The 23,542-nt window shown below is 40.2% G+C and overlaps 1 protein-coding gene across 4 annotated transcripts in view; it reads right to left on the bottom strand.

The window, feature by feature from the left end:
* Positions 1–918: 918 nt before the first annotated feature.
* SCEL (sciellin) overlaps positions 919–23,542 on the bottom strand; it is an 83,449-nt gene continuing 60,825 nt past the window's right edge. For 2 of the 4 annotated variants that reach the window (XM_073326255.1, XM_073326437.1), the window contains exons 12-20: positions 22,841–22,909; positions 18,972–19,028; positions 12,572–12,631; positions 9,617–9,700; positions 7,650–7,742; positions 5,232–5,306; positions 2,942–3,050; positions 1,689–1,791; positions 919–984 (exon numbers count right to left, since the gene is read on the bottom strand). In XM_073326255.1, the coding sequence (XP_073182356.1) occupies positions 968–984; positions 1,689–1,791; positions 2,942–3,050; positions 5,232–5,306; positions 7,650–7,742; positions 9,617–9,700; positions 12,572–12,631; positions 18,972–19,028; positions 22,841–22,909 (667 nt within the window). In that variant the 3' untranslated portion in view covers positions 919–967. The remainder of the gene's footprint in view (positions 985–1,688; positions 1,792–2,941; positions 3,051–5,231; positions 5,307–7,649; positions 7,743–9,616; positions 9,701–12,571; positions 12,632–18,971; positions 19,029–22,840; positions 22,910–23,542) is intronic. The other 2 variants (XM_073326349.1, XM_073326502.1) reach the window with 2 other exon arrangements.

The raw sequence follows: 23,542 nt of genomic DNA, 5'->3' as shown, positions 1-23,542 counted from the left end.
TAAGAAATACCCAGGTAGTTCTTTCAACTAAACGCTCCTTTCACCAGTAGGTTTTTGTCTGGGAACCAGTTGATTTCCACATGCATTTTTATTTTTTTTTACCCCTTTGAAAAAAAAGTATTCTTTCATAGTCACACTTGATCAATGATTTTTTGCTGAGATACAAAGGAGAAAAAATTAATGTTAATAATGTCAAATAATGTTAATGATGTAAAAGATCAAGCAAAGATCCCAAGACAGAATGCAGGAGCCAAAACCTATCACTGTAGCTCAATAAATCACTGAACTACTTTATGACTCTCAGTGAATAATGCAGAATATTGCTGACTCTTTGTGAACAGATGTATTATGACAAATAATGAACAGTTCTTTTCATTTCTTTAATATATTTTCTATGCCAAGAAAAGTGCTTTTTATGTTCTTTATAATTAGCAGTCACAAGGTGTTTGCATCCACCACCTTGCAAAAGTGTATACTGTATATAAGAAAGTAATGTCATGTAGAGTATACATTTTATAACTGTACTGGATAACCATAAGACCACTGGTTTTCAAAAACACATTGATTACAAATGTATCAATATTAAAAACATAGCATATAAAGATAACAATTCTTTATTTGTTACCAGGCATATTTTGGATAAACAGAAAACAGGTCCTTCAAAACTCACAGGCAGAGATATGTCCTTCCATATGATACATTTCTACTTTTGCTAAATCACATGTAGAAATAACTTTCATTCATCTGATGGACATACTGAACCATACATTCTGTTGCTTTCTGGAAGTATTTATAGTCATTTTAAGTCTCATAGATTATGTTCCTATAGTGACTATTTAGTAATATTATATTTAGAATATGTCAGTCTTAACAAAAAAAATTAAACATTTTACATAGGTTTAATTATTAGGAAGATGTATTTAACTAAATACTGGTGTATCTTTATCCTAGTTTCTGGAAGCCAAAACTAGTAGATCCATTTTTCTGCAAGACAAAGAAAAGACTGAGTAGAAGCATCACAGCAAATAGACAATCAACACTTTCTAAACACACAAAAATGAAGGCAATTGAATTGTTGTAAAGAGATATTGGGGCCAGATACTTAGTGGTCAGATACTATGGGTAGGCATCACCGTGCTAGGGTTGGGCTTCCTATGAGTAGGCATCCCCACCCCAGCATTACAGTTCTTCTGGGTAGGCATCTCCTCCCTAGCATTAGGGTTTCTATGGGTAGGGGACTTTGGGCTAGGCTTACCGTTCCTATGGGTAGCGGTCCCGGCCCAAGTTTTAGGGTAACGTAAGATCGAAACAATGTTAAGTGGAGAGTTACTGTATCACTAAGTTCAGCTTGCGTTGGTGGCAAGTTAGACTGGACTGCCCAATAAGACTGTCTGTGACTCCATGGTAAGATGGTTATAATGCTTAGAAATTCACACTTGTTACTGGGTTGGTGCAATCTAATTACAGAACATACAACTAGTTTGGGGTCTCTGCCCTGCTTCTTGACAGTCTGCCCTGATGTTGGCACTCACGGCTGTGAGCCACTCTAGACAGTGTGACAGATGTCACCAGAAACCGTCACTGAAACAAAAATGGTATTGCATTTTGTGAAAGATACTTTGGAAATTTGAGAGAGAAAACAGAGCATTTAATCCAATCTGCTACAGTGTAATCTTCCTACAACTTACCTTTAATTTTGAAATAGCAGGGTTCACAATGTACAGTATTTCTGTAAATCCAAATGCTGTCTCCTGCTTTCAGATCTTCCAGAGGTCTTTTGCACACTTCACACTTTAACACATAATTATATGCACAGTCTTATGTAAAAAAGACATCCAAAAATCTGTCTAATATTTATTTAAGTTCCAGCATGTAAGCATCCAAGGACAGAATTGTGGCCAATAGTATTTCAGTGTCACTGAACACAATCTCTCCAAGGAATAGCAATCCTAATCAGCATAGTCAAATTATTATTTTCATGCGGTGCCCAAGGTTCAGTACCTTCTGCCTTGCAAACTGTAGATTTTCCTCCCCAATATTCTTAATTCCCTTTTCCACTAAGGTGGTTCAGATAAGTGTGCTGTTTAACAATCTTGACCTTTATGAAATAGATAGCTGAAACAGGATTCACTTCCCAAAACACAGGCCATGCAAGACTGGTACAGAAACTGAGCTCTGAGTGCAAGAGCGAGGTGCATTCAGAAACACCACAAAAGGAGACCAAAAAAGGCAGCAAGGAAGAACCAGACACAGAAGCACTGATAGTTTGCCACTGAGAAAAAACTAAAAGCGTTGACTAGAAAAGGGCTTGGAACTGTGAGCAGTGAAATTGTCTCTTGCTTGATTCTTACTGTGTTCAGGGAAATGGGACTTTACATACATTCTAAATAAACATGATTACGTGAAAGAAATATCTGATTCCATCATCAATTTCTCTCCTAATAGAGACAACCCACAAGATTCCACATTTTGGCTAACTGTTCACATCAAAGGGGTAACTTTACCTATGCTGTACTGCCCAGCCTCACTAACTCCTACTAGTCCCTGGAAAATACAGCTCCTTCATAAGATTTCCAGAGCATCCTAACAATTAATGTCCCCTAAACTCCTCCTAGAAAGGAGTGGTAAGAGGGTTCTGTGACATGTAGGGGATAAGACTGCAAGTCAATACAACTGAAGGCTTCTCTTGCAGGATTAGCGGGTGGGAAAATCTGAAGCAGCCCTGCTGGTTCCCTCACCACCCATAGGACCGGAAGAGGGGAAAAAGAGGTGCATGGTGCCAAGGTAAAAACTTCTGTCTCCCAGTGCAGGCTCTGTTCTGCTCCTGGAGGGAGAGGTGCTAAGGCCTACACATTGTTTTATGATATATGTAATATAATTCATGTTGTTCAGGATATATTTTTATTTATATTTCATGGCAGGAAGTGAAACCCCTTCTTACCTTGAAGCAAGTTGAGTGACAGCAAATCTGTAAGGCATCTAAGATCATTTTGGAATCTATGCCCAACGGCTTCCGGCAGTATGTACACATATCTTTTTCAATTATACTCCTGTGTGTACATAATATAACACCAACTGTGAGAAAAGCAGCCCCCATTGAAATCAAGAGGGAGAACTGATTAATTTAGTATATTACTGTGGAAGGCCATTAGTATACAGCACATCGGTCAGGAATGTAATAATGATGCATCGATATTCCATGTTCTAATTAATGGTAGTGATGTATGCACTGCAGGGATGGGCAACCTGATTAATACATTTACCAGGTAGCAAGAATACTGGCCTTATTTGGTGAGCTGAATGATTCTAAATAGCAGTCAGAATGTATTAAGTTGCTGGCTACCTGGGAGTGTACACAGTAAGGTACCTGTGTACCCAGTAGCTGGGAGGGTGTTGCTCAGCACAGGTAGACAGTATCTCTGCTCCAGGTAGCACACTAAAACAGCAGTGTGGCTGCAACAGCATGGGTGGTGGGTCAGGCTAGCTGACTGAATATGTACCTGGAGGGGCCACACAAACGAGATTGTACTCGGATGGCTGGCCTGAGCCATCATCCATGCCACTACAGCCACACTGCTATTTTTAGCACACTGGCTCAAGAAGTTGCTGTACAGACATACCTTAAGTGGAGGGAGCAGGGATGGAAGCTAGTGATTAGGAGAACTTAATATCTCAGAGGAGCATTCCCAGCAACTTGATGGTTGGATTTAGACTCTCAGTCGAGTGCCCAATCATGCACTGAGTTTTGGTGCAGAAGCAGCTGGAAGCAGTTTCCTGCTCTCATTGCCGTCAAATTAACATGTGTACTGTTTGGATCATAGATATTAAGGTCAGAAGGGACCATTATGATCATCTAGTCTGACCTCCTGCACAATGCAGGCCACAGAATCTCACCCACCCACTCCTGCGATAAACCTCTCACCTATGTCTGAGCTATCGAAGTCCTCAAATTGTGGTTTAAAGACTTCAAGGAGCAGAGAATCCTCCAGCAAGTGACCTGTGCCCCATGCTACAGAGGAAGGCAAAAAACCTCCAGGGCCTCTTCCAATCTCCCCTGGGGGGAAATTCCTTCCCGCCTGCCCTGGGGGGAAATTCCTTCCCGACCCCAAATATGGTGATCAGCTGAACCCTGAGCATATGGGCAAGATTCACCAGCCAGATACCCAGGAAAGAATTTTCTGTAGTAACTCATCCTCTCAGTTCTCTTTACCGTTTTTTGTCATATTGTCCCCGATCTTTTCTCTAGACATCCTCATCTGCTGTTGCTGTGCTGGCTGCATAAATTGAACTAATTTTGCTCACATCCACACACTGTTATGCTCCTGTATCCATTCCCATTTACTGCTGCTGTTTGCTCTATAAGACTATCCATACCTACACCCCTAAACATTCACATTTTAGCCCTATTTTCATTATGAGTTTTTCTGACTGTGATTATTCCCAAATAATGGGAATGTGAATATTATCTGAATTTAAAATAGTGGGCACAGTTAAAAACTTATTTTTATTAATAGGTGAGGTATTACTGATTTGAGCAGGTATTCCCTCCGTACTTGGAAATATCTTACCTACTGTTACAAATAAAACTTAAGTGCACACCACCTCCCACTCCCCACATCAGTCTATTTATCCATCTCTGTGGTCTAAACATTTGTTCATTACAGACTGTCTCCACTATAGCAAAGAGAATTGTCCAAAACCAACATCTGCCAAAAGTAGATATATACAGAGCCAACTCTATCACCTAAAGCACTGGCCATTGTTTTATTAAAGATTGTAAATGTCAGCACTGGCAAGACTAAGGGCATGGCTATATGAACAGTTAGTGCATGGCAGGCTGGGGTATAAATCTACTTCGTGTTAGTCTGCCGTGCACTAACTGTCTGTGTGGATCTGTTGATCAAAGGGCACTAGGGAACATTTAGTGCATGGCAGGAGGATCTACACAAACAGTTAGTGTGCAGCAGGCTAGTTTGAGGTAGATTTGCACCCCAGCTTGTCGCAAACTGACTGTTTGTATAGACAAGCCCTAACGTAATGTAACCTATAACGCAGAGCACAAGGTCATGGAAATGGCAAGGTTCCATTGAAAGGCAGGCCTGTCTGAGTAGACAGTCTGATCATGATTGTGGTGGCTTCCACTCTGCTTGTTTGTCTGTAGATATGGGTGCTATTGTAAAATGTCAGTGTTCCTCGATAGCACACTGCACTATTCATAGATAGATACTTACCGATCAGAAGTAGAGTAAACAGTTTTGATAGACTTTCCAGCGACATTTTCTTCATATGCATCATTGGGTGATTTGCTGTAATGTAGTGAATGATTTGTAGTTAGCAAGCAATACTTTTGGCTTTTCAAAGCTTTCCTGAAATAAGGAAAATGTGCACTTCATAAATGCTAACATGTACCCGAACCAGTGGTCTCGTGGTAAAAATAAATTGAGAGATGAGTTTTGTCATTTTTTGTTTTAACACTCAATTGAGAAAATAAATCTCAGTTTAATGTAAATTAAAACTAAATGCTAAGTTTTATGCTGTGCTGTTTTATAATTCCTTAGCATTTCAAACTGAAATCACAAACCCATCAAGGAAAATCTGAAAAATGATATTTTTACTGCATGTGATCTAAATGTTATAGATTGATCAGTTATAAGGTCAGAAGAGATCACTATGATCATCTAGTCTGACCTCCTGTATTACCCAGGCCAGAGGACTCCCCTGAATTAATTCCTGTTTGAACTGAAGCATATCTGTTAGAAAAAGCATCAGGAGCCAGAGCAATGCCTTTTTTTTCTACCAGTGCAAGAAGAGCTGCCCTTTTAGTACTAGCCAATCATTTTTTGCTAAAATTGTGATGTATCCCTAGAAGTACAGTGAGCACCATTAAAATATAAAGTTGTTTGTTACAGAATGGTATGTCTAGTTACCACAGTAATTGTAAAGCTCCTTATACTGAGAACAGGAAATACTGTAGTAAATTTAACTATTTGGGGAGCTAAATGTTCAGTTTTTTAACAGAGCTTGTTCTGGCTACTTTATTGTCAAGAATAAATTTCATTGAGCACACCAATAACCAATATTTGCTTCAGGTTGGGGGGCTGTCTGTAGGCAAGGACTGGTCTGTCTCCCAGGATTTGAGAGAGTTTTGGGTCATCCTTCAGGATAGGTTGTAGATCCTTAATAATGCGTTGGAGGGGATTTAGTTGGGGGCTGAAGGTGACGGCTAGTGGCGTTCTGTTATTTTCTTTGTTAGGCCTGTCCTGTAGTAGGTGGCCAGAAGTCACCAATTCTTCAACAAAAAAAACTTCAAATCCAGACTCCAGCGAGAAACTGTTGAATTGGAATTCATTTGCAAACTGGATACAATTAACTTAGGCTTGAATAGAGACTGGGAGTGGCTAAGTCATTATGCAAGGTAACCTATTTCCCCTTGTTTTTTCCTAAGCCCCCCCCCCCCCCCCCGACGTTCTTGTTAAACCCTGGATTTGTGCTGGAAATGGCCTACCTTGATTATCATACACATTGTAAGGAGAGTGATCACTTTAGATAAGCTATTGCCAGCAGGAGAGTGGGGTTGGGGGAGGTATTTTTTCATGCTTTGTGTGTATAAAAGATCTTCTACACTTTCCACAGTATGCATCCGATGAAGTGAGCTGTAGCTCACGAAAGCTTATGCTCAAATAAATTGGTTAGTCTCTAAGGTGCCACAAGTACTCCTTTTCTTTTTGCGAATACAGACTAACACGGCTGTTACTCTGAAACCTGTCATAAAGTAATAATTACATAGTTTGTATCACCATTTTATAAATACAGTTAAAAATAAGTTTACAGTAGTGGTTACTTGTCTTAGATGCCTTCTTTCAGAGAGTGTAAGGGCGGTTTTGTGATTAAGGCACTAATTGGGACTCAGGAAATCCTGGTTCCATGCCTAGTTGTGCCACAGACTTCCAGACTCTCATGGGAGTTCCACCATGGCAGGACATCTCTAATTTTCACTAGAAAACTCCACAGTAGCCCAGGTGGCAGAGGCTGCCCCAAAGGGTTACAATGAACTGCATCCCACAGTCTGCATGACCATAACACTTCACGCATCTAGTGCTACCTACTTTTTAGGCTGTGTTGGCTTTTGAGGGGAGGCTGTAGTCGCATTACATCATTGCAACCTCTTTCCAGTGAGCGTCCCTCTGCTGAGAAACTTGTACCCTGGCTTTACACCAAGCCACCAAAAAACAGATCTGAATTTAGTTTGCCATGGTCTTTACTTTAATCACAAGTGGCCAAGTCAGAGAGGTTGCTATGCATGTGTAAACATCCATATAAGTCAGAGTCTCCTGTTCATCTCTGCATTTTTATATCTGTATTTTTCAGTTGTACCTGGCCTCTCTGAACTTCTCTTTGCTGTTCCAATTGTTTCTCTCCAATCTGCTCTCCAACTACCTTACATTAAGCTGCCCTATCTGATATTGGGATGTTATGATAGTTCAAACTTTAAAACTAAATCAGGGATGGAGATGTCATTGTATGTACTATGCATCCAGCACTCAACATAATTTTCATATTGGGTGCACTATGCCTGAAAATAACATTGTTCGTGCTTAAACTGATATTTTCAGAACTATTGCATAAATAAAAACTATAGAGAAAAATACCTGGACGAATCTTTCCCGTACCTAGTCTCCTCGTATGTCCTTGTGTACACGACTTTATTCTTTGGACTTGAGTAACTGGTTGAAGTATTATTTCTGAAATACACAAACACATGTATAACTACATCTTTAAAAAAAGATTAATTATACTATATGCAAAACAATTATGAGAGGCTGTAAATAATAACAAGGATAATTCCTAAACCTGAATTTCACTGATTATTTTAGGCTCCAATCTTGCCCTCATAAAGTTCCGGGGAGCCTGGGCCCTCAGTCAGCAACTGAGTGCATGTTGTTTCATATGATAGCAGGAAACTATTCACTACATAGAATAGAGATGTACAAAAATAATTAACATTGGGATGAAATCTAATCCTCCTTCCCCTGGAAATTCCATATTCTGAAGAATTGTTTTTAGTTTCAATCCTGCCACTCTCCCCTTAATTTGCCATGTTGCTACCTGGTCTAGTACCTATAGCACAGTACTTAGCACTCTTCTGAAGAATTAACTATGTAAAAATAGATAGAACAACATATGAGGACATTTCATTTCATTTAAATACTTTTAATGAATTAATCTGGTTTTCTAGTCCCAGTAAAGGGTACATATTCTGTCAAGTTTAAAGAGAACACTACATGCTGCAGCTCACTCTTTGCCTACTATTATGGTTTTATTTCCATTACACTACTCAAAGCTAGTCACAAGGTTACAAAAGCCATGACAACTGAGAAATTGTATGCCAGCTGCAAAATGTTGATGAATGTGTGTGTTGAATATTTATTCTGAGTCCTGAAGTTATGTTTCCTTTCATTCTTAGCCAAATTGTCGCCCAGGCCTATGTGGCAATGCACAAGTGTAAGAGTAAGCAAGAACCCTCAGCATCCTGTTGCAGATGTAGGAAGAAGAGCAAGGATTGTACACCTGGTTCTTTCTTCCCCTCTAAGCAAGAGGTAGGGAGTGGGTGGAGAGGGCAGGGATGGGTGGAGCCTTGGCTCCAGCTGACACAATGCACGTCCCATTCCTCAGGACTGAATGGCATCTTGAACTGCTTTGGATAAAGGTCAGTAGCAGAATTCTTCCACCCTCCTCTCTGACAAGGAGCAAGTGAGGAGGAGTGAAGGAATTATGGTTCAAAGTCACAGTTCCTTCCCTTTACTCCTCCTAGGTACGTGAAGTTATGGACTGCCACTTACACAGGACTGTGCTTAAAGGCACAGTCTAGCCCTGTGTTAGTAATATGGTTGTGCTGTTTGTTTTTGAAGAGTGACTATACTCATTTTCATGTTTAAACAGAAATGTCACTGAGGCTTTCAATTCCTCATCCAGAATGTTCTTTCAGTCAGGCAGAATGATATACTGTTTATTTGTTGTCAAAAGGTTTTTAATCATTTGATAATCCTGTTATGACTTTGTGCAGAAAAACATGTTATTTCTTATTTTCACCTGCTTTCCTGCTACCCTTCAATAAGTGGCAAATTGGTACTTTTTCCAGGCATCCAGCATATAAATTTGGTCAATTTTCACTGAGATTTACAATATAAGTGTCTGTAGTTACAGATTCTAGCTAAAGGAAGAGACTCCAGCACTGAAAGGGAAGCATCTTTTAAAAAAATCTATTTTGCTTCAGTCTGTGCATGGCCTGTAAGGCAGAAAACTCAGTACAGTTCTGCTGAGAAAGGTGAGAGATGACACACGGTGTCTCTGCCCACCATATGCCTTGGAGCAGTGTGACCTGGAGGTTCTGTCCATAGCAGCATGGAAGGAGGTTTCTGGGTGGGGCAGAGAGTGTAAGGGCACAACCCCAGTAAATATATCCTTTGTTTTCCTTGCCACTCCACAGGCTGGTGGGAGGATTCCAGTCTCTATGGAACTTCTGCACATAAAGCCTGTTCACCTGGATTTTGTGTAAGGAAGAGTGCTTGAGGCATTATTTATTTATTTAAACTTTGTAACTCATTGACTACAGCACCTGGATCCTCTGTTGTCATAAAAGTAGTTTGTGTCAGATCGGTTATTTGGAGCATTAGCAGAATCAGAGGGTTGCTCAGTTGTCCTGAAATAAACCAAGGACAAGACAAAGATTTATGACACAAAGTATATTTTTAAATCATGCACAGTCAGACCACTTTCAGTGACGCCTGAATGTGGCCCTGTGTTACTAACATTAGAAAGTGAACAGGAGACGTTTTTTCTTTCCTTTTTTTTAAAAAAGGGTGTGAATTTAGAAGCCATGAAATATGGCAGATTGGCAGTCCAGCAGACTAAATCCTTCTGCGTGCCCCCAGAGATCTCAAGCTGTGGGGGCAGCAACCATACAAGTTCTCATATAGCTTCTATGGTGACCTGGAGGGACCATCTCTAGGTTGTGAGCCAATTGTTCAGTGTCCATCCGCAAACAGTCCCTGGCAACTCTAATGAGAGTGGTGACAAGGTTGCCAATTAGTGCCTTGTGGCGGTGGTTTTGTGATGTGGACATTTACCAGTTGGCAACTGGACCAAGACCTCCAAATAAAGGATGGTCAAAACAAGAACCATTTTATTCACCCCCCGAACTCCTAAACTTTGGAAAGAGTTATTCAGCTGAAGATGACCCACATCCAAACTGATCTTAGTAGTTTGGGTCTATTTTCTGTCTGGAGCTAGTACTGGCTCTAGTTTGGTCATCACACACCTCCATCCTTTTGTCCAAGCCCATTCCCTGGCACATCCACTCTCGCCACCTGTCCAACGCCCAGTGATGTCACTTACCCGGGGAAGGAGCTTGGTGGCTTTTACCAACTGCTCCTCCTTGATAACTTCAGGGAGTCCTTATCAGCCATTTCAGGTGGCTCACTGAATGCTCCCTAATCCTTGAAGACACTAATAAGGAGCTACTACCTAGCCCTCTTGCCCTGAAGACATCAGGAGGGTGAAAGCTATAAAGACCACTACCCACACGAAAACAAGACATCTGCAGGTATGCGGTCAGCAAGGATAGGGGCAAGAAGAATCCCTTGTGGGTCTGTGAAAGAGGGAGAGAGCTGGGGAGGGTGGGGGGATAAAGAGGCTGTGCTTCCACCAGACAGGGTGCACAAATACACACATAGAATCTGAAAATGAGGCCACTAAAGACACCAAAAGGCCATAGAACCTCATGTCAAGATGACAACAGCAGCTAGTTTGGTATGGAGATGTTGGTATGATCACAAGACCTGTTCTGGCAAGGGGATTGTGTGGGGTACAAGGCTCTGGGTTTTGTTGGGGACCTCTGTAGACTTGGATACATGTCCAAACTTTTAAATGTTTTTCTCATTAATTGAATGCCAAACTCTGTAAGGTTCCCATTAATAGTTTTCATTTCTACTGTCAAATTGCTGTGTTGATTGTGGGGTTTTTATATGTTATCTGTATTTCTGCAATGTTGGCAATGGATTTTTGGATACATATTACATTTTAAATGGGGACTTTAAAAATACCAGCACAGAACAGATACACAGATTTTTAACAACAAAAAATAAGGAATCAATATTGGGGTTAATTTTTTTTAGAACTAGAGTTTTATTTCAGTTCAGGAACAAGCCACATGGAAAACAGGGTCCAAAGAACATGTTTTGGTGCAATACGGTGATGGGTGCATTAGAAATGACTAGCTAGCTGCTAGATAGACAAACAAAGCAGCACCAGGATTCCTGTATACATATCCCAGTTTCCTAGAGTTTTCATGGCTCTAAACAGGACATTCTACAGAGCATAAACTTAACCTCATCAACCTAATGCAGTGATTTAAATAGGAAATACTAACAATATTTGTGACTTTTTTTAAACAGTGAAGCTCAAACAAAAGGCGACTATCACCGTATGTCAAAAGTTACAACTCTGCCAAAAGTTAAATTCAGAGAGAAAGTGATAACCAGGAGCCTGAACACTGGTTATTTTGCCTGCTGTTTGATTTGCTGCAGTGAGATTGCCAAGGTCTGGATTCTCCACTAAATGAATCTTCCTCCATTTCAGTGTTTTACATGCACAGCATGTAGCATGAAGCGGTACCCTCCCTTGTGCCTCAACCTTGATGTGGCAGAACTAGTTTAAGAGCTGAGAGAGAAGTTGATTCTCTATATACTTTCAGTCTTTGCCTCTCTGATGAGACTGCTAGCCAGGGTAGTATCTTGATAGGGACTTTTGTGATGTGAACACCTCTATTTTAAGAAAAGGATTGAAATTATTCATTTACTGAAATGACTAATTCTTCTTAAATATTTAGAGTGGGAGGGGGTTCCATTCAGATATAAAGTTTAATGAAGGATTCTCTCTAAATGAAGACAAAATACCATGAATGTTTTCCCTGAAAGACTGACTGCTAAATTTAGTTACATTAAATGAATCAAGCATCAGAGGGGTCGCCGTGTTAGTCTGGATCTGTAAAAGCGGCAAAGGGTCCTGTGGCACCTTATAGACTAACAGACGTATTGGAGCATAAGCTTTCGTGGGTGAATACCCACTTCGTTGGATGCACACCCACGAAAGCTTATGCTCCAATATGACTGTTAGTCTATAAGGTGCCACAGGACTCTTTGCCGCTTTTAAATGAATCAAGACTTCAACAGCTCAAGTGACCAGGAACCCTAGAAGCACTGATGTACGCTTTAAACTATCAAACACCTTAATACACCTACAAGTACTTCTTTGTGACACCAAGACATTTGCATGCACTAAGGGAGTAATGTTTTCTGACTTTTTAAAAAAATAAATAAATACAGCTATATATTTATTATATTAGGCAAATTTATAAATACATTCATATGTCTTTCTAAAGATCTGAAACTTTGACATGCTTACATTGGTAAGGAACATTCCCATGCACAGTACTGCACAGGAAAATGCTCCACCACTACAAACCATTTTAATTTTCAATGACTGTAAGACCGTGCTATGAATTAAGTCTTACCGATTTTTATTTTGCTCCACAGGAGCCTTTACTTCAATGCGATCGTCAAGATCTTGGCCTCTGTGAAAATGAAATATACCTCAGTGTTGGTCAAAATGTTCAATTCAACTACAAATTAGCTATAAGGATGGACTTGCATTTTAAAAAGGAAAAAGCATAGAATTTTTCCACAAGTAAGAGATTGCTGACTACACTGCACCATTGTCCTGGTTGCTGACAAACACTACTTTCCAGGAGAGAGTCCCCCATCTTTATTATTTATTAAAGCAGATGTATGCTGAGCATTTTCAGTTTCAATAATAGAAAATAAAATCCTCTGTAATATCTACATTGAATTATTTCCATTTACTATCTTGTATTTATTTGCAAGTTAAAAAGAAATTAACATGGTTTTACTTTAATAACCTAGACCAAGACAATTAATTGTTGTTAGTTTTGACGCCTGTAACCACATTTACTGAAATAAACCCTCAGTAACAAGACTCACACTTAAGCAGCTACCCAACTACAAACTCTTCTACAATATGCGAGAAACCTCACTACAGGCCTTGCCTCTTATTTTTCTATGCAGCAGTATTTACAACAGTGAGATCATCAAGGTCTTTTCCTCTGTGAAACAACAAAAATAGAGTGATGTTAAAATATTCTGCTTGATTATAAAATTGGATATAAGTAGGATTTCTGTTTAAAAAATGAAGAAAAACATGCACATTCCCCAGGAAATAATGCATACTGAATAAGTTTGTTAATAGTTCACAAATAGTTATGCCAAATTGTTATTGATAGTCACAAAAATATGCTTAATTTTCCATTTGCAAGAGGAAAAATTCTGATGCTTCCCACAGAAGTATTCCCTTTTGTGGATCTAAATATATGAAAACTATCAAATGATTTAGATTCCTACTCTACATTATATGTGCCAGTGAAAAAAGAAATGAAGTTTCTGAAGAATTCTGACATTAATTCACAATCTTCTATGGCATAGATTTCTGTTTCTAGCATTAGTTCACAAAGATAAGAAATATTGTGAACACTAAAACTAAAGAAGCTTGCATTCTGCTAAGGAACTTCTGAATAAATATACATTTGTCCAGTTAGTGTGTTTTTTGGAATGACAGAAGTGATCTACTGTCATATATGATTACTGAGGCTTTATTTAAATTTCCGTCCTTGGACTAAAAATGTAAGCATTTAAAAACTAACAAAAATTAGAATTAAAAACATTAATTTTTCCACTTATTCTATTAAATTATTATACCAATAAATTATGGTAGATTTAAAGCTGTGCTAATCATCTTATGTTGTGAAGTATTTTAATACCACCTTCCTTAAATTAATATGAAGAATTAAACCATAACACATGACTGTATTACAAATACAACACGATTACAGTTTAAATGTAGAGAAACACTTTCACTTTTACAAGTAAGATTAAACAAGTAGCTGAATTTTAATACAGAACTTTATTTTGACTTTAAATAACTCTCTCTTTCTCTACTGACTTGAAAAAAATGGAACAATGTGTAACCAGTTGTAACCAGTACAACAAAAGGATAAATCCTTTCTAGGGCTGCAGGTGGGGAGTAAAACCATAAAGTTAACTTCACTCCAACTAGCCAGTTAGCTCTGACTACAAACTTCTTTTTTAGCTTGTTTTTTAAAGTTGTTCTTTGTGAACCAAGAAGATGCTAGTATAGATTTCATGTTGATGTGGAGGCCTCTCACACAGTTCAGCCTGCAAAGGGGAACATAGTTAACTGAGTCTACTCATAGTAGCTTAATCCTGCAAAAAGATGGATGCTTCCTAAGAGTCACTGAGCACCTCAACTTCCAGTTGTGTCAGTGACATGCAGGCCAGATCCACAAAGGGACTTAGGTATTGTGATGCTGTGGATATTCACTGTGAACAAATAATTAGTTACTGGTCCAGAGACAAAATGTCCAAGAGTTGTTAGGGCACCCACCTGGGAGACAGGAGACCTAGTGTCCAGTCCTCCTGCTCCAATGACTTTTTACCCACAGAGGAACAGCTTCAACTGGAGAGACTGAGGGAACCCCACATCAGAATATCCCACCTCTCAGTGGTTAGAGCACTCACCTGAGAGGTGGGAGATCCCTGTCCAAATCCTGTGTCTCCCTCTGCTGGGCAGGAGAGGGGGAATTAAACCGGGGCCTCCCACATCCTAGGTGAGTGCTCTAACCACTAAGCTAAACATTATAAGGTGAGCATCATGACCTCCATCTCCTTCTAGATTTTGAATGGGACTTGATCCAGTAGGCAGCCTCTGAGCATACCTACCAGATTGGGCCCTGCACACAAATTAGGTAGAAGGTGCCTATCTTTCTCCAGTTCGTGGATCGCTCTGAGGCTTAGGTGGGCGATGGTATCTGGGTACCTAGAGAGAAGTGGCAGTGTGCATGCCAAAAGGCAGAAATCTTCTACCCTGAAAATTTAGGCACTGAGCAAGTTTAGGCATCTACAGGGTTCAGCAGGAGTTTTGTGGATCACAGTGGAGCTTAAAACTGGAATTTAAACACTTAAGTACCTTTGTAGTTCCAGGCCTCTGTGTCTCTCAGACTCTGGCTCAATGTGAAAGCTACATTTCCCTTTAAATTAAAATTTGGACTGGATATGGTAGCACTGATGCTCAGGGAGTTATAGCTATGCCCAGACTGAGGGGGAAGGGGCGTAAAATAATGGGAGTGGTATGGAGTGGAAATCTATCAAGTTCATGAAAAAACTCATACAGATACAGACAGACATCTTCCTCTCCAAATGCAAACAGATGGACATCACACCAAAAGGACTGACGGTAAAAAATCCATTACAATCTACATACCACACAGACTATTCTGACAGCTTGTGCCACACGCTCTCAAAGAAACTGCGGAACCACCTGATCAACATCCTCTACAGCAAACAGGGAAAGATTAAAAATGAGCTCTCAAAACTGGATACTCTCATAAAAAAACAACCTTCCACACAAACTTCCTCGTGGCTGGACTTTACAAAAACTAGACAAGCCATTTACAACACACACTTTGCTTCTCTACAAAAGAAAAAGGACACTAAACTATCTAAACTACTACATGCCACAAGAGGCCACAACAGTGGTTCCCTTAACCCACCCAGCAATATTGTTAATCTATCCAACCATACTCTTAGCCCAGCAGAAGAATCTGTCCTATCTCGGGGCCTCTCCTTCTGCCCCTCCACCCCCACGAACATGATACAGTTCTGTGGTGACCTAGAATCCTATTTTCGACGTCCTTGACTCAAGGAATATTTCCAACACACTTCTGAACAACATACTAATCCACAGAGACCTTCCTAACAAGATTATAAAAAGAAGGATTCTGGGTGGACTCCTCCTGAAGGTCAAAACAGCAGACTGGACTTCTACATAGAGTGCTTCCGCCAACATGCACGGGCTGAAATTGTGGAAAGGCAGCATTACTTGCCCCATAACCTCAGCCATGCAGAACACAATGCCATCCACAGCCTCAGAAACAACATCATAATCAAAAAGGCTGACAAAGGAGGTGGCGTTGTCATCATGAATAGGTCGGAATATAAACAAGAGGCTGCTAGGCAGCTCTCCAATACCACTTTCTATAAGCCATTACCCTCTGATCCCACTGAGAGTTACCAAAAGAAACTACAGCATTTGCTCAAGAAACTCCCTGAAAAAGCACAAGAACAAATCTGCACAGACACACCCCTGGAACCCCGACCTGGGGTATTCTATCTGCTACCCAAGATCCATAAACCTGGAAATCCTGGACGCCCCATCATCTCAGGCATTGGCACCCTGACAGCAGGATTGTCTGGCTATGTAGACTCCCTCCTCAGGCCCTACGCTACTAGCACGCCCAGCTATCTTTGAGATGCCACTGACTTCCTGAGGAAACTACAATCCATCGGTGATCTTCCTGAAAACACCATCCTGGCCACTATGGATGTAGAAGTCCTCTACACCAACATTCCACACAAAGATGGACTACACGCCGTCAGGAACAGTATCCCCGATAATGTCACGGCAAACCTGGTGGCTGAACTTTGTGACTTTGTCCTCACCCATAACTATTTCACATTTGGGGACAACGTATACCTTCAAATCAGCAGCACTGCTATGGGTACCCGCATGGCCCCACAGTATGCCAACATTTTTATGGTTGACTTAGAACAATGCTTCCTCAGCTCTTGTCCCCTAATGCCCCTACTCTACTTGCGCTACACTGATGACATCATCATCATCTGGACCCATGGAAAAGAAGCTCTTGAGGAATTCCACCATGATTTCAACAATTTCCATCCCACCACCAACCTCAGCCTGGACCAGTCCACACAAGAGATCCACTTCCTGGACACTACCATGCTAATAAGCGATGGTCACATAAACACCACCCTATACGGAAAACCTACTGACTACTATTCCTACCTACATGCCTCCAGCTTTCACCCAGATCACACCACACGATCCATTGTCTACAGCCAAGCTCTACGATACAACCGCATTTTCTCCCACCCCTCAGACAGAGACAAACACCTACAAGATCTCTATCAAGCATTCTTACAACTACAGTACCCACCTGCGGAAGTGAAGAAACAGATTGACAGAGCCAGAAGAGTACCCAGAAGTCGCCTACTACAGGACAGGCCTAACAAAGAAAAGAACAGAACACCACTAGCCATCACCTTCAGCCCTCAACTAAAACCCCTCCAACGCATTATCAAGGATCTATAACCTATCCTGAAGGATGACCCATCACTCACAGATCTTGGGAGACAGGCCAGTCCTTGCTTACAGACAGCCCCCCAACCTGAAGCAAATACTCACCAGCAACCACACACCACACAGCAGAACCAACTAACCCAGGAACCTATCCTTGCAACAAAGCCCGTTGCCAACTGTGTCCACATATCTATTCAGGGGACGCCATCATAGGACCTAATCATATCAGCCACACTATCAGAGGCTCGTTCACCTGCACATCCACCAATGTGATATGCGCCATCATGTGCCAGCAATGCCCCTCTGCCATGTACATTGGCCAAACTGCACAGTCTCTACGTAAAAGAATAAATGGACACAAATCAGACGTCAAGAATTATAACATTCAAAAAACAGTCAGAGAACACTTCAATCTCTCTGGTCACTCGATTAGAGACCTAAATGTGACAATTCTTCAACAAAAAAACTTCAAAAACAGACTCCAATGAGAGACTGCTGAATTGGAATTCATTTGCAAATTGGATACAATTAACTTAGGCTTGAACAGAGACTGGGAGTGGATGGGTCATTACACAAAGTAAAACTATTTCCCCATGTTTATTCCCCCCCACACACCGTTCCTGAGACGTTCTTGTCAACTGCTGGAAATGGCCCACCTTGATTATCACTGCAAAAGGCTCCCGCCCCCACCCCACCCCCTGCTCTCCTGCTGGTATTAGCTCATCTTAAATAATCACTCTCCTTACATTGTGTATGGTAACACCATTGTTTCATCTTCTCTGTGTAAATAAATCTCCTCACTGTATTTTCCACTGAATGCATCCGATGAAGTGAGCTGTAGCTCATGAAAGCTTATGCTCAAATAAATTTGTTAGTCTCTAAGGTGCCACAAGTACTCCTTTTCTTTTTGCAAATACAGACTAACACGGCTGCTACTCTGAAACTGCTCCTAAGTGTGGAGATCATTGTCTAGCTCCTACTAGCAAAGTAGTGTGGCAGCTTCCTGCTTTAGCTCATTCCTAAAATGGTTTATGGACAACAAGGACCTTGGTCTGAATCTCTCTCTATTGACATTGAGGTCCAACACACAAGTCAGTCCCTTTAGAATGTGGGGCAATTTATTAACTGCTTAACTCTGCTCTGTCTCTGGCAAACACAGCTATTCTGAGTTCTTCAAAATTTTGTTTAATCCCCTACAAAATATATCTAAAGTTACATAGGAAGTTGTGCTGGACACTGATGAACTCTGAGGCAGCTATAAACGTGCATGGAGATTGCCAATGATTCTCACACAAACACACACACACCCTCCTGGGCTGGGGTGCTGGAAAAATTTGTGTAGTGAGAGTGCTGAGAGCCATTGAACCAAACCATAAACCCTATATATAATGGAAACCACTTCAAGCCGGGGGTACGGCAGAACCCCCATCATCCCTAGTCCCAGCACCTGGGTGCTGACTGATTAGTTAATAGTGCATAAGTGTTATTTCATCATTGCTATTATTTACATTCTAATGCCATCCTGTACTTCTGAACAGCCGGTGCTACTTTTTAGTCCTTTAAGGACTTTATGGATTTTAATATTAGTCTTTTTTCAAACTCCAATAGTTATACACTACCACCTGCATCAGAAAAATAGAAACCGAGATGCTTCCAAGACTTACCCCTTGTCATCTGTGTGAGTTGTGGGATTTTTTTTTAGATTATCAAGATCTTGGCTCCTATAAAAGATAAAGCAAAACCAGAGCAGGTCACAGTCAGTACATACAATTGTCCATTTGCTAAAATTAAGGACTTGCTTAAAGTAAAGAGGTTATTGACACATTTTTCAAGAAAGATGGAGTTAAATTGATGGCAAAGTTGAAAGCCTACATTGCTAATTCAATGATATATAACCTGTAAATATATACCCATTCAGGTATTTCCATTTGATCCAAGTAACACCTGATTATGTTTTAGAAACAACCAACTACACCTAACATATGCAACAAAAGGGTAAATGCCTTCTTAGCATTCATAATCATGATTTAAAAACCCCTACTTCAATAACTTTAAAAAAAATTGCATGCCTTTTAGCCAGCAATGAACTTTAAACCATGAGATTACTGAATCATAAAATCAGCAGAATATTACTATGATGTATGAAGAATGAGTCCTTGCTGAGAAAAAAAAACATAGCATAAACTAGAAGAAGCTAATCAGAGGGAAGACTATTCAATACAAGCCAAGAAGATTCAACAGTCACCCCTCTGGACCAGCAGAATTCTGATTTAATTCTCACTGTGTTGGTGGGACAGCATGTCCAGCTATGAACTGGGAGGCATGTTACTTGGATAAACCCACTCATTCTAGACCCTCTCGTCTCTAGCTGGCAGACAACACTTCCATTGTCTGACATATCACAATTTAAAGTTTGCTCTCCATAAAATTACAGCTGGTTGGAAAACAGAATTTCTGTTCCATGGAAAATTGTCACTTGTCAAAATGTATTTTCATTCCAAATCAGAAAGAAAAGCTGAAAATTTTAATATTTATTGCAGAATGAAAATTCCAAACAAATTCTGATTACAGAGCTATTCAAATATTTAGTTTCAGTAGCACTGAATCACTTCATTTCAAAAATGTTGAAGCAATATAAAATAATGTAATATATGATAATAAATTATGGTAATAATAAATGTTGAAATGAAATGAGTCAAAATGAAACATTTTTACCTTATTATAATTTCCTATTTCAACGTGTGTTTGCAAAATGTTTCCATTTCAGTAAACTGCATTTTCTAATGTAAAATTTTTGGTCAAAAACTTTTGCAACCAGCTGTACCTAAAAATCAATCCTAACATTGCCTGTATACTTTAATTAGGTTAATATCTTGTATCATTGATTTGTGAAGGAAATGAGAGTTGGGTTGGAAGTATAAAGCTGTTCTTAAATAGAGGACAACAAGAAAACAGCAATTCCCACTACAGTAACACTCTGACTTCCTGTAGAGCGCAGTCTCATTCTCCTAGTGCACAGTGTTGCATGTCTTATTACTTGACGTTCCAATAGCTGCACATTAAACAGTTCTATCTTCAAACACACATTTCGTGAAAGATAAAGACAAAGGGCTCTGCAAGATTTCCCCTTGTCATTTGTCAGCTGTGGGATTCACTTTGGGATTACCAAGATCTTGTCTTCTTTAAGGATCAAACAAAATTAGCATGAGGGACTCAGAGGACATTCAACATCAATTGTCTAACATTACGTAAGAGCTATTAATAAATATGTATTCTACATATTCTTCTAGAATCACGGGTAAGTTCAAATTTGTTATGTTTGTAATTCTGATATATTTGTGGCCACTAACACAGTGTTGCCAACTCTCACTATGTTATCACAAGTCTCATGGTATTTAATGTTTTTCTTAAAGCTCCAGATTCATTTGATTATGTGAGAATCTCAGCTTTCATTAAAAGAAAAGTAAGTTTCTAGCCCCTGGTTGTAGAGAAATGCTTGAAAACAAACCTTAAGGCTCAAAAAAGAAGGCGGATTAAAAGAATCCAAAATTTATTATTTTTAAGCCTATCTCATGATGATGCTCTCCCGCCCACATAGCTACCGCTGCTCATTTGAGATGGTTTAATTACGCTGATAGCGTGCCGCTGTAAGTCTCTAGTGTATAGCCCTAACATAGCCCTAGTTGTTTCTAACTCACCTGGGGCCTGATCCAAAGCCTATTGCAGTCAATGGGAGTCAGGCACTTGTTACATCTTGTCTTAATTAAACCCTGATCCTGGAATTGAAGACATGTCAAATGCCACAGATCTCATGTGACACTAATGTATGTAGGCAGACCTTCACACATTCCTGCATCCCAGAATGAATGTTACACATTCACTTGGGCTCTAGAAAGCAGGAGGGCTTGGACTGCTGCCACTACAGGGGCTACTGTGGTGCCTGATGAAGCATGCAGGTGCAAGATGAAGACCTCTCTGCCTTCCCCTTTGGCTGCTTTCAAATTGCCCTGCAGTTTCTCAGACACAAGGAGCAACAGAAAGGGGAAGAGGTAGCATTGGTGACATGACATGAGTGCTCCACAGGCAGGAAAGGTGAGGGGCTTCTGGGAATGTGTGAAGTGACAGGAACCATGGGGGCAGTTGGGAAACAAGGCAGGACCTACTGGAGGGTGGGGAGATAGGGGACAGGGTACTGGGGAGGACAAGGGAGACCAGAACTACAGGGGGACAGGAAGTAGTATCTGGCTGATGAATCTTGCCCATATGCTCAGGGTTTAGCTGATCGCCATATTTGGGGTCGGGAAGGAATTTTCCTCCAGGGCAGATTGGAAGGCCCTGGAGGTTTTTCGCCTTCCTCTGTAGCATGGGGCATGGGTCACTTGCTGGAGGATTCTCTGCTCCTTGAGGTCTTCAAACTACAATTTGAGGACTTCAATAGCACAGATATAGGTGTGAGGTCTTTTTTAGGAGTGGTGGGTGAAATTCTGTGGCCTGCATTGTGCAGGAGGTCAGACTAGATGATCATAATGGTCCCTTCTGACCTAAATATCTATGAATCTATGAATCTATAAGTAAGGGAGGAGCAGGAGCTGCTGAAGGGAGGAAGAGCAAATGGGGAAACAGAGTGGGTGGACAGAATAGGGACGGGAGCCTGCAGGAGGAAAGCAGCTAATAGTGCTAGTGCCGCCAGGTTGCCGACTCATGATTCTATCCTGATATTTGGTGTTTTTCTTAAAGCTGCAGCTCCTGGAGTCATGAGATTACACATGAAACTCAGTTTATCCTCACCATTGCTTTGTGACGTAATCCCTAAAGACAGAGCATTGGATGGTGGGGTTTTGGTTTGTTTTTTTTAAAGTATTCAAGAATATAGTGTGGCAGGGTGGGGGGGGGGGGGAGGGAATAGGATATATATGACTATTATTTTCCATATAGTAGTGATTCTTAAACTATTCTCCAGAAAGAGCTTGCTGGTCACATGATTCCAACTCTCCTGCTTGTTTCAAAAGGCTAAGTAACACAAAAAGCCATCTAAAAGCAAGATTAAAATACTTTCTATTACTTTTCCATGTAATTACTTTAGTTGCCACACAAATGTTATTTGCTCATCAGTAAGAGACAAGTTGGTCTGAGCAATCAGGGATGTTCCAAGAGACAGTCTCACTATTAAGATGAAAGATAAAGTTTTCAATAGTGCCTAAGTAACTTAGGATCCTAAGTCCCGTTGACTTTTAAAGAGACTTAGAGCTTGTCTACACAGTGCTGCGGAGTACTCTACAAGGGGTATGAACTGCAAAGTGCTCTACCATGTTGTGCTCTAACTGCCCCATATAGATCTTGCTGGAATATCCTACTGTTAATTGGCGCAAACTAAAAAGGTGCCTAGTTCACGTCGGTGTGATCCCATTCGGAGCCTCACTCACTTAGAGGTTTTTGAAAAATTGTACCCAAAGTCTGCAATAAAAAAATTTTGGCCACTCCTGCCTTATAAAAATTGTGTCACAATTTACAATTAACGGTATGTCGGCCCTACCTTGTTGTTCTTTCTGTTGTGATTCTTCTTTCAGCAGCAAATATGCCAGGTTTTGTTGGAGATACCTGCCTATAAAAAATTAAATGCTATTAATATAGTTATATGTTTTTATATAAATATATACAAGCACCTGCTCCAAAGAAGTTCAATCTAACACCCAAACTGCTACAGCTCTTCCTGTATTAATATTAGAGTCAAATGTTAAAAAGAATCCAGTGGTTTCCTACCAAATATTGCATAATAGGTACGGAAGTTAAAAATACAAACAAAATAGATTGAAATATTAAATTAATACATATTCAAGAAATCTCTATCTTAGGTACTTATAGAGCTCAAAACGTTACATTGTCTTAGTATCACAATGCAGTATTTAAGAATAGCACAAAAGTATAATCAAAGAGGGCTTTGTTGTTGCTATTCTAAGGGCTGGCCACATATAAACTGGGGAGGAGGGAGGGTTTCTTGAAGTCACAGCTTTTCTATGTTTGAGTGTTTTCCCTAGTGGCTGACATTTCTCTGTTAATGGAGAAGAAAGAAACTGCATTAAAAACACTTCTGATTTTCAACCCTGGTTTAGGTAAATTTCAATATGTATTTTAAAATTCTTTCCAGGTAAACATAGTTTATTTTAGCTAACTTATACTCCCAGACAGTGTCCAGAAATTTCAGATAAAGAAGAATTCCTTCGGATAGTCTATCCTT

This window comes from Lepidochelys kempii, chromosome 1 (genome assembly GCF_965140285.1).
Source record: "Lepidochelys kempii isolate rLepKem1 chromosome 1, rLepKem1.hap1, whole genome shotgun sequence".
NCBI classification, from domain to species: Eukaryota; Metazoa; Chordata; order Testudines; family Cheloniidae; genus Lepidochelys; species Lepidochelys kempii.
This window is presented reverse-complemented; position numbering and strand designations above follow the sequence as displayed.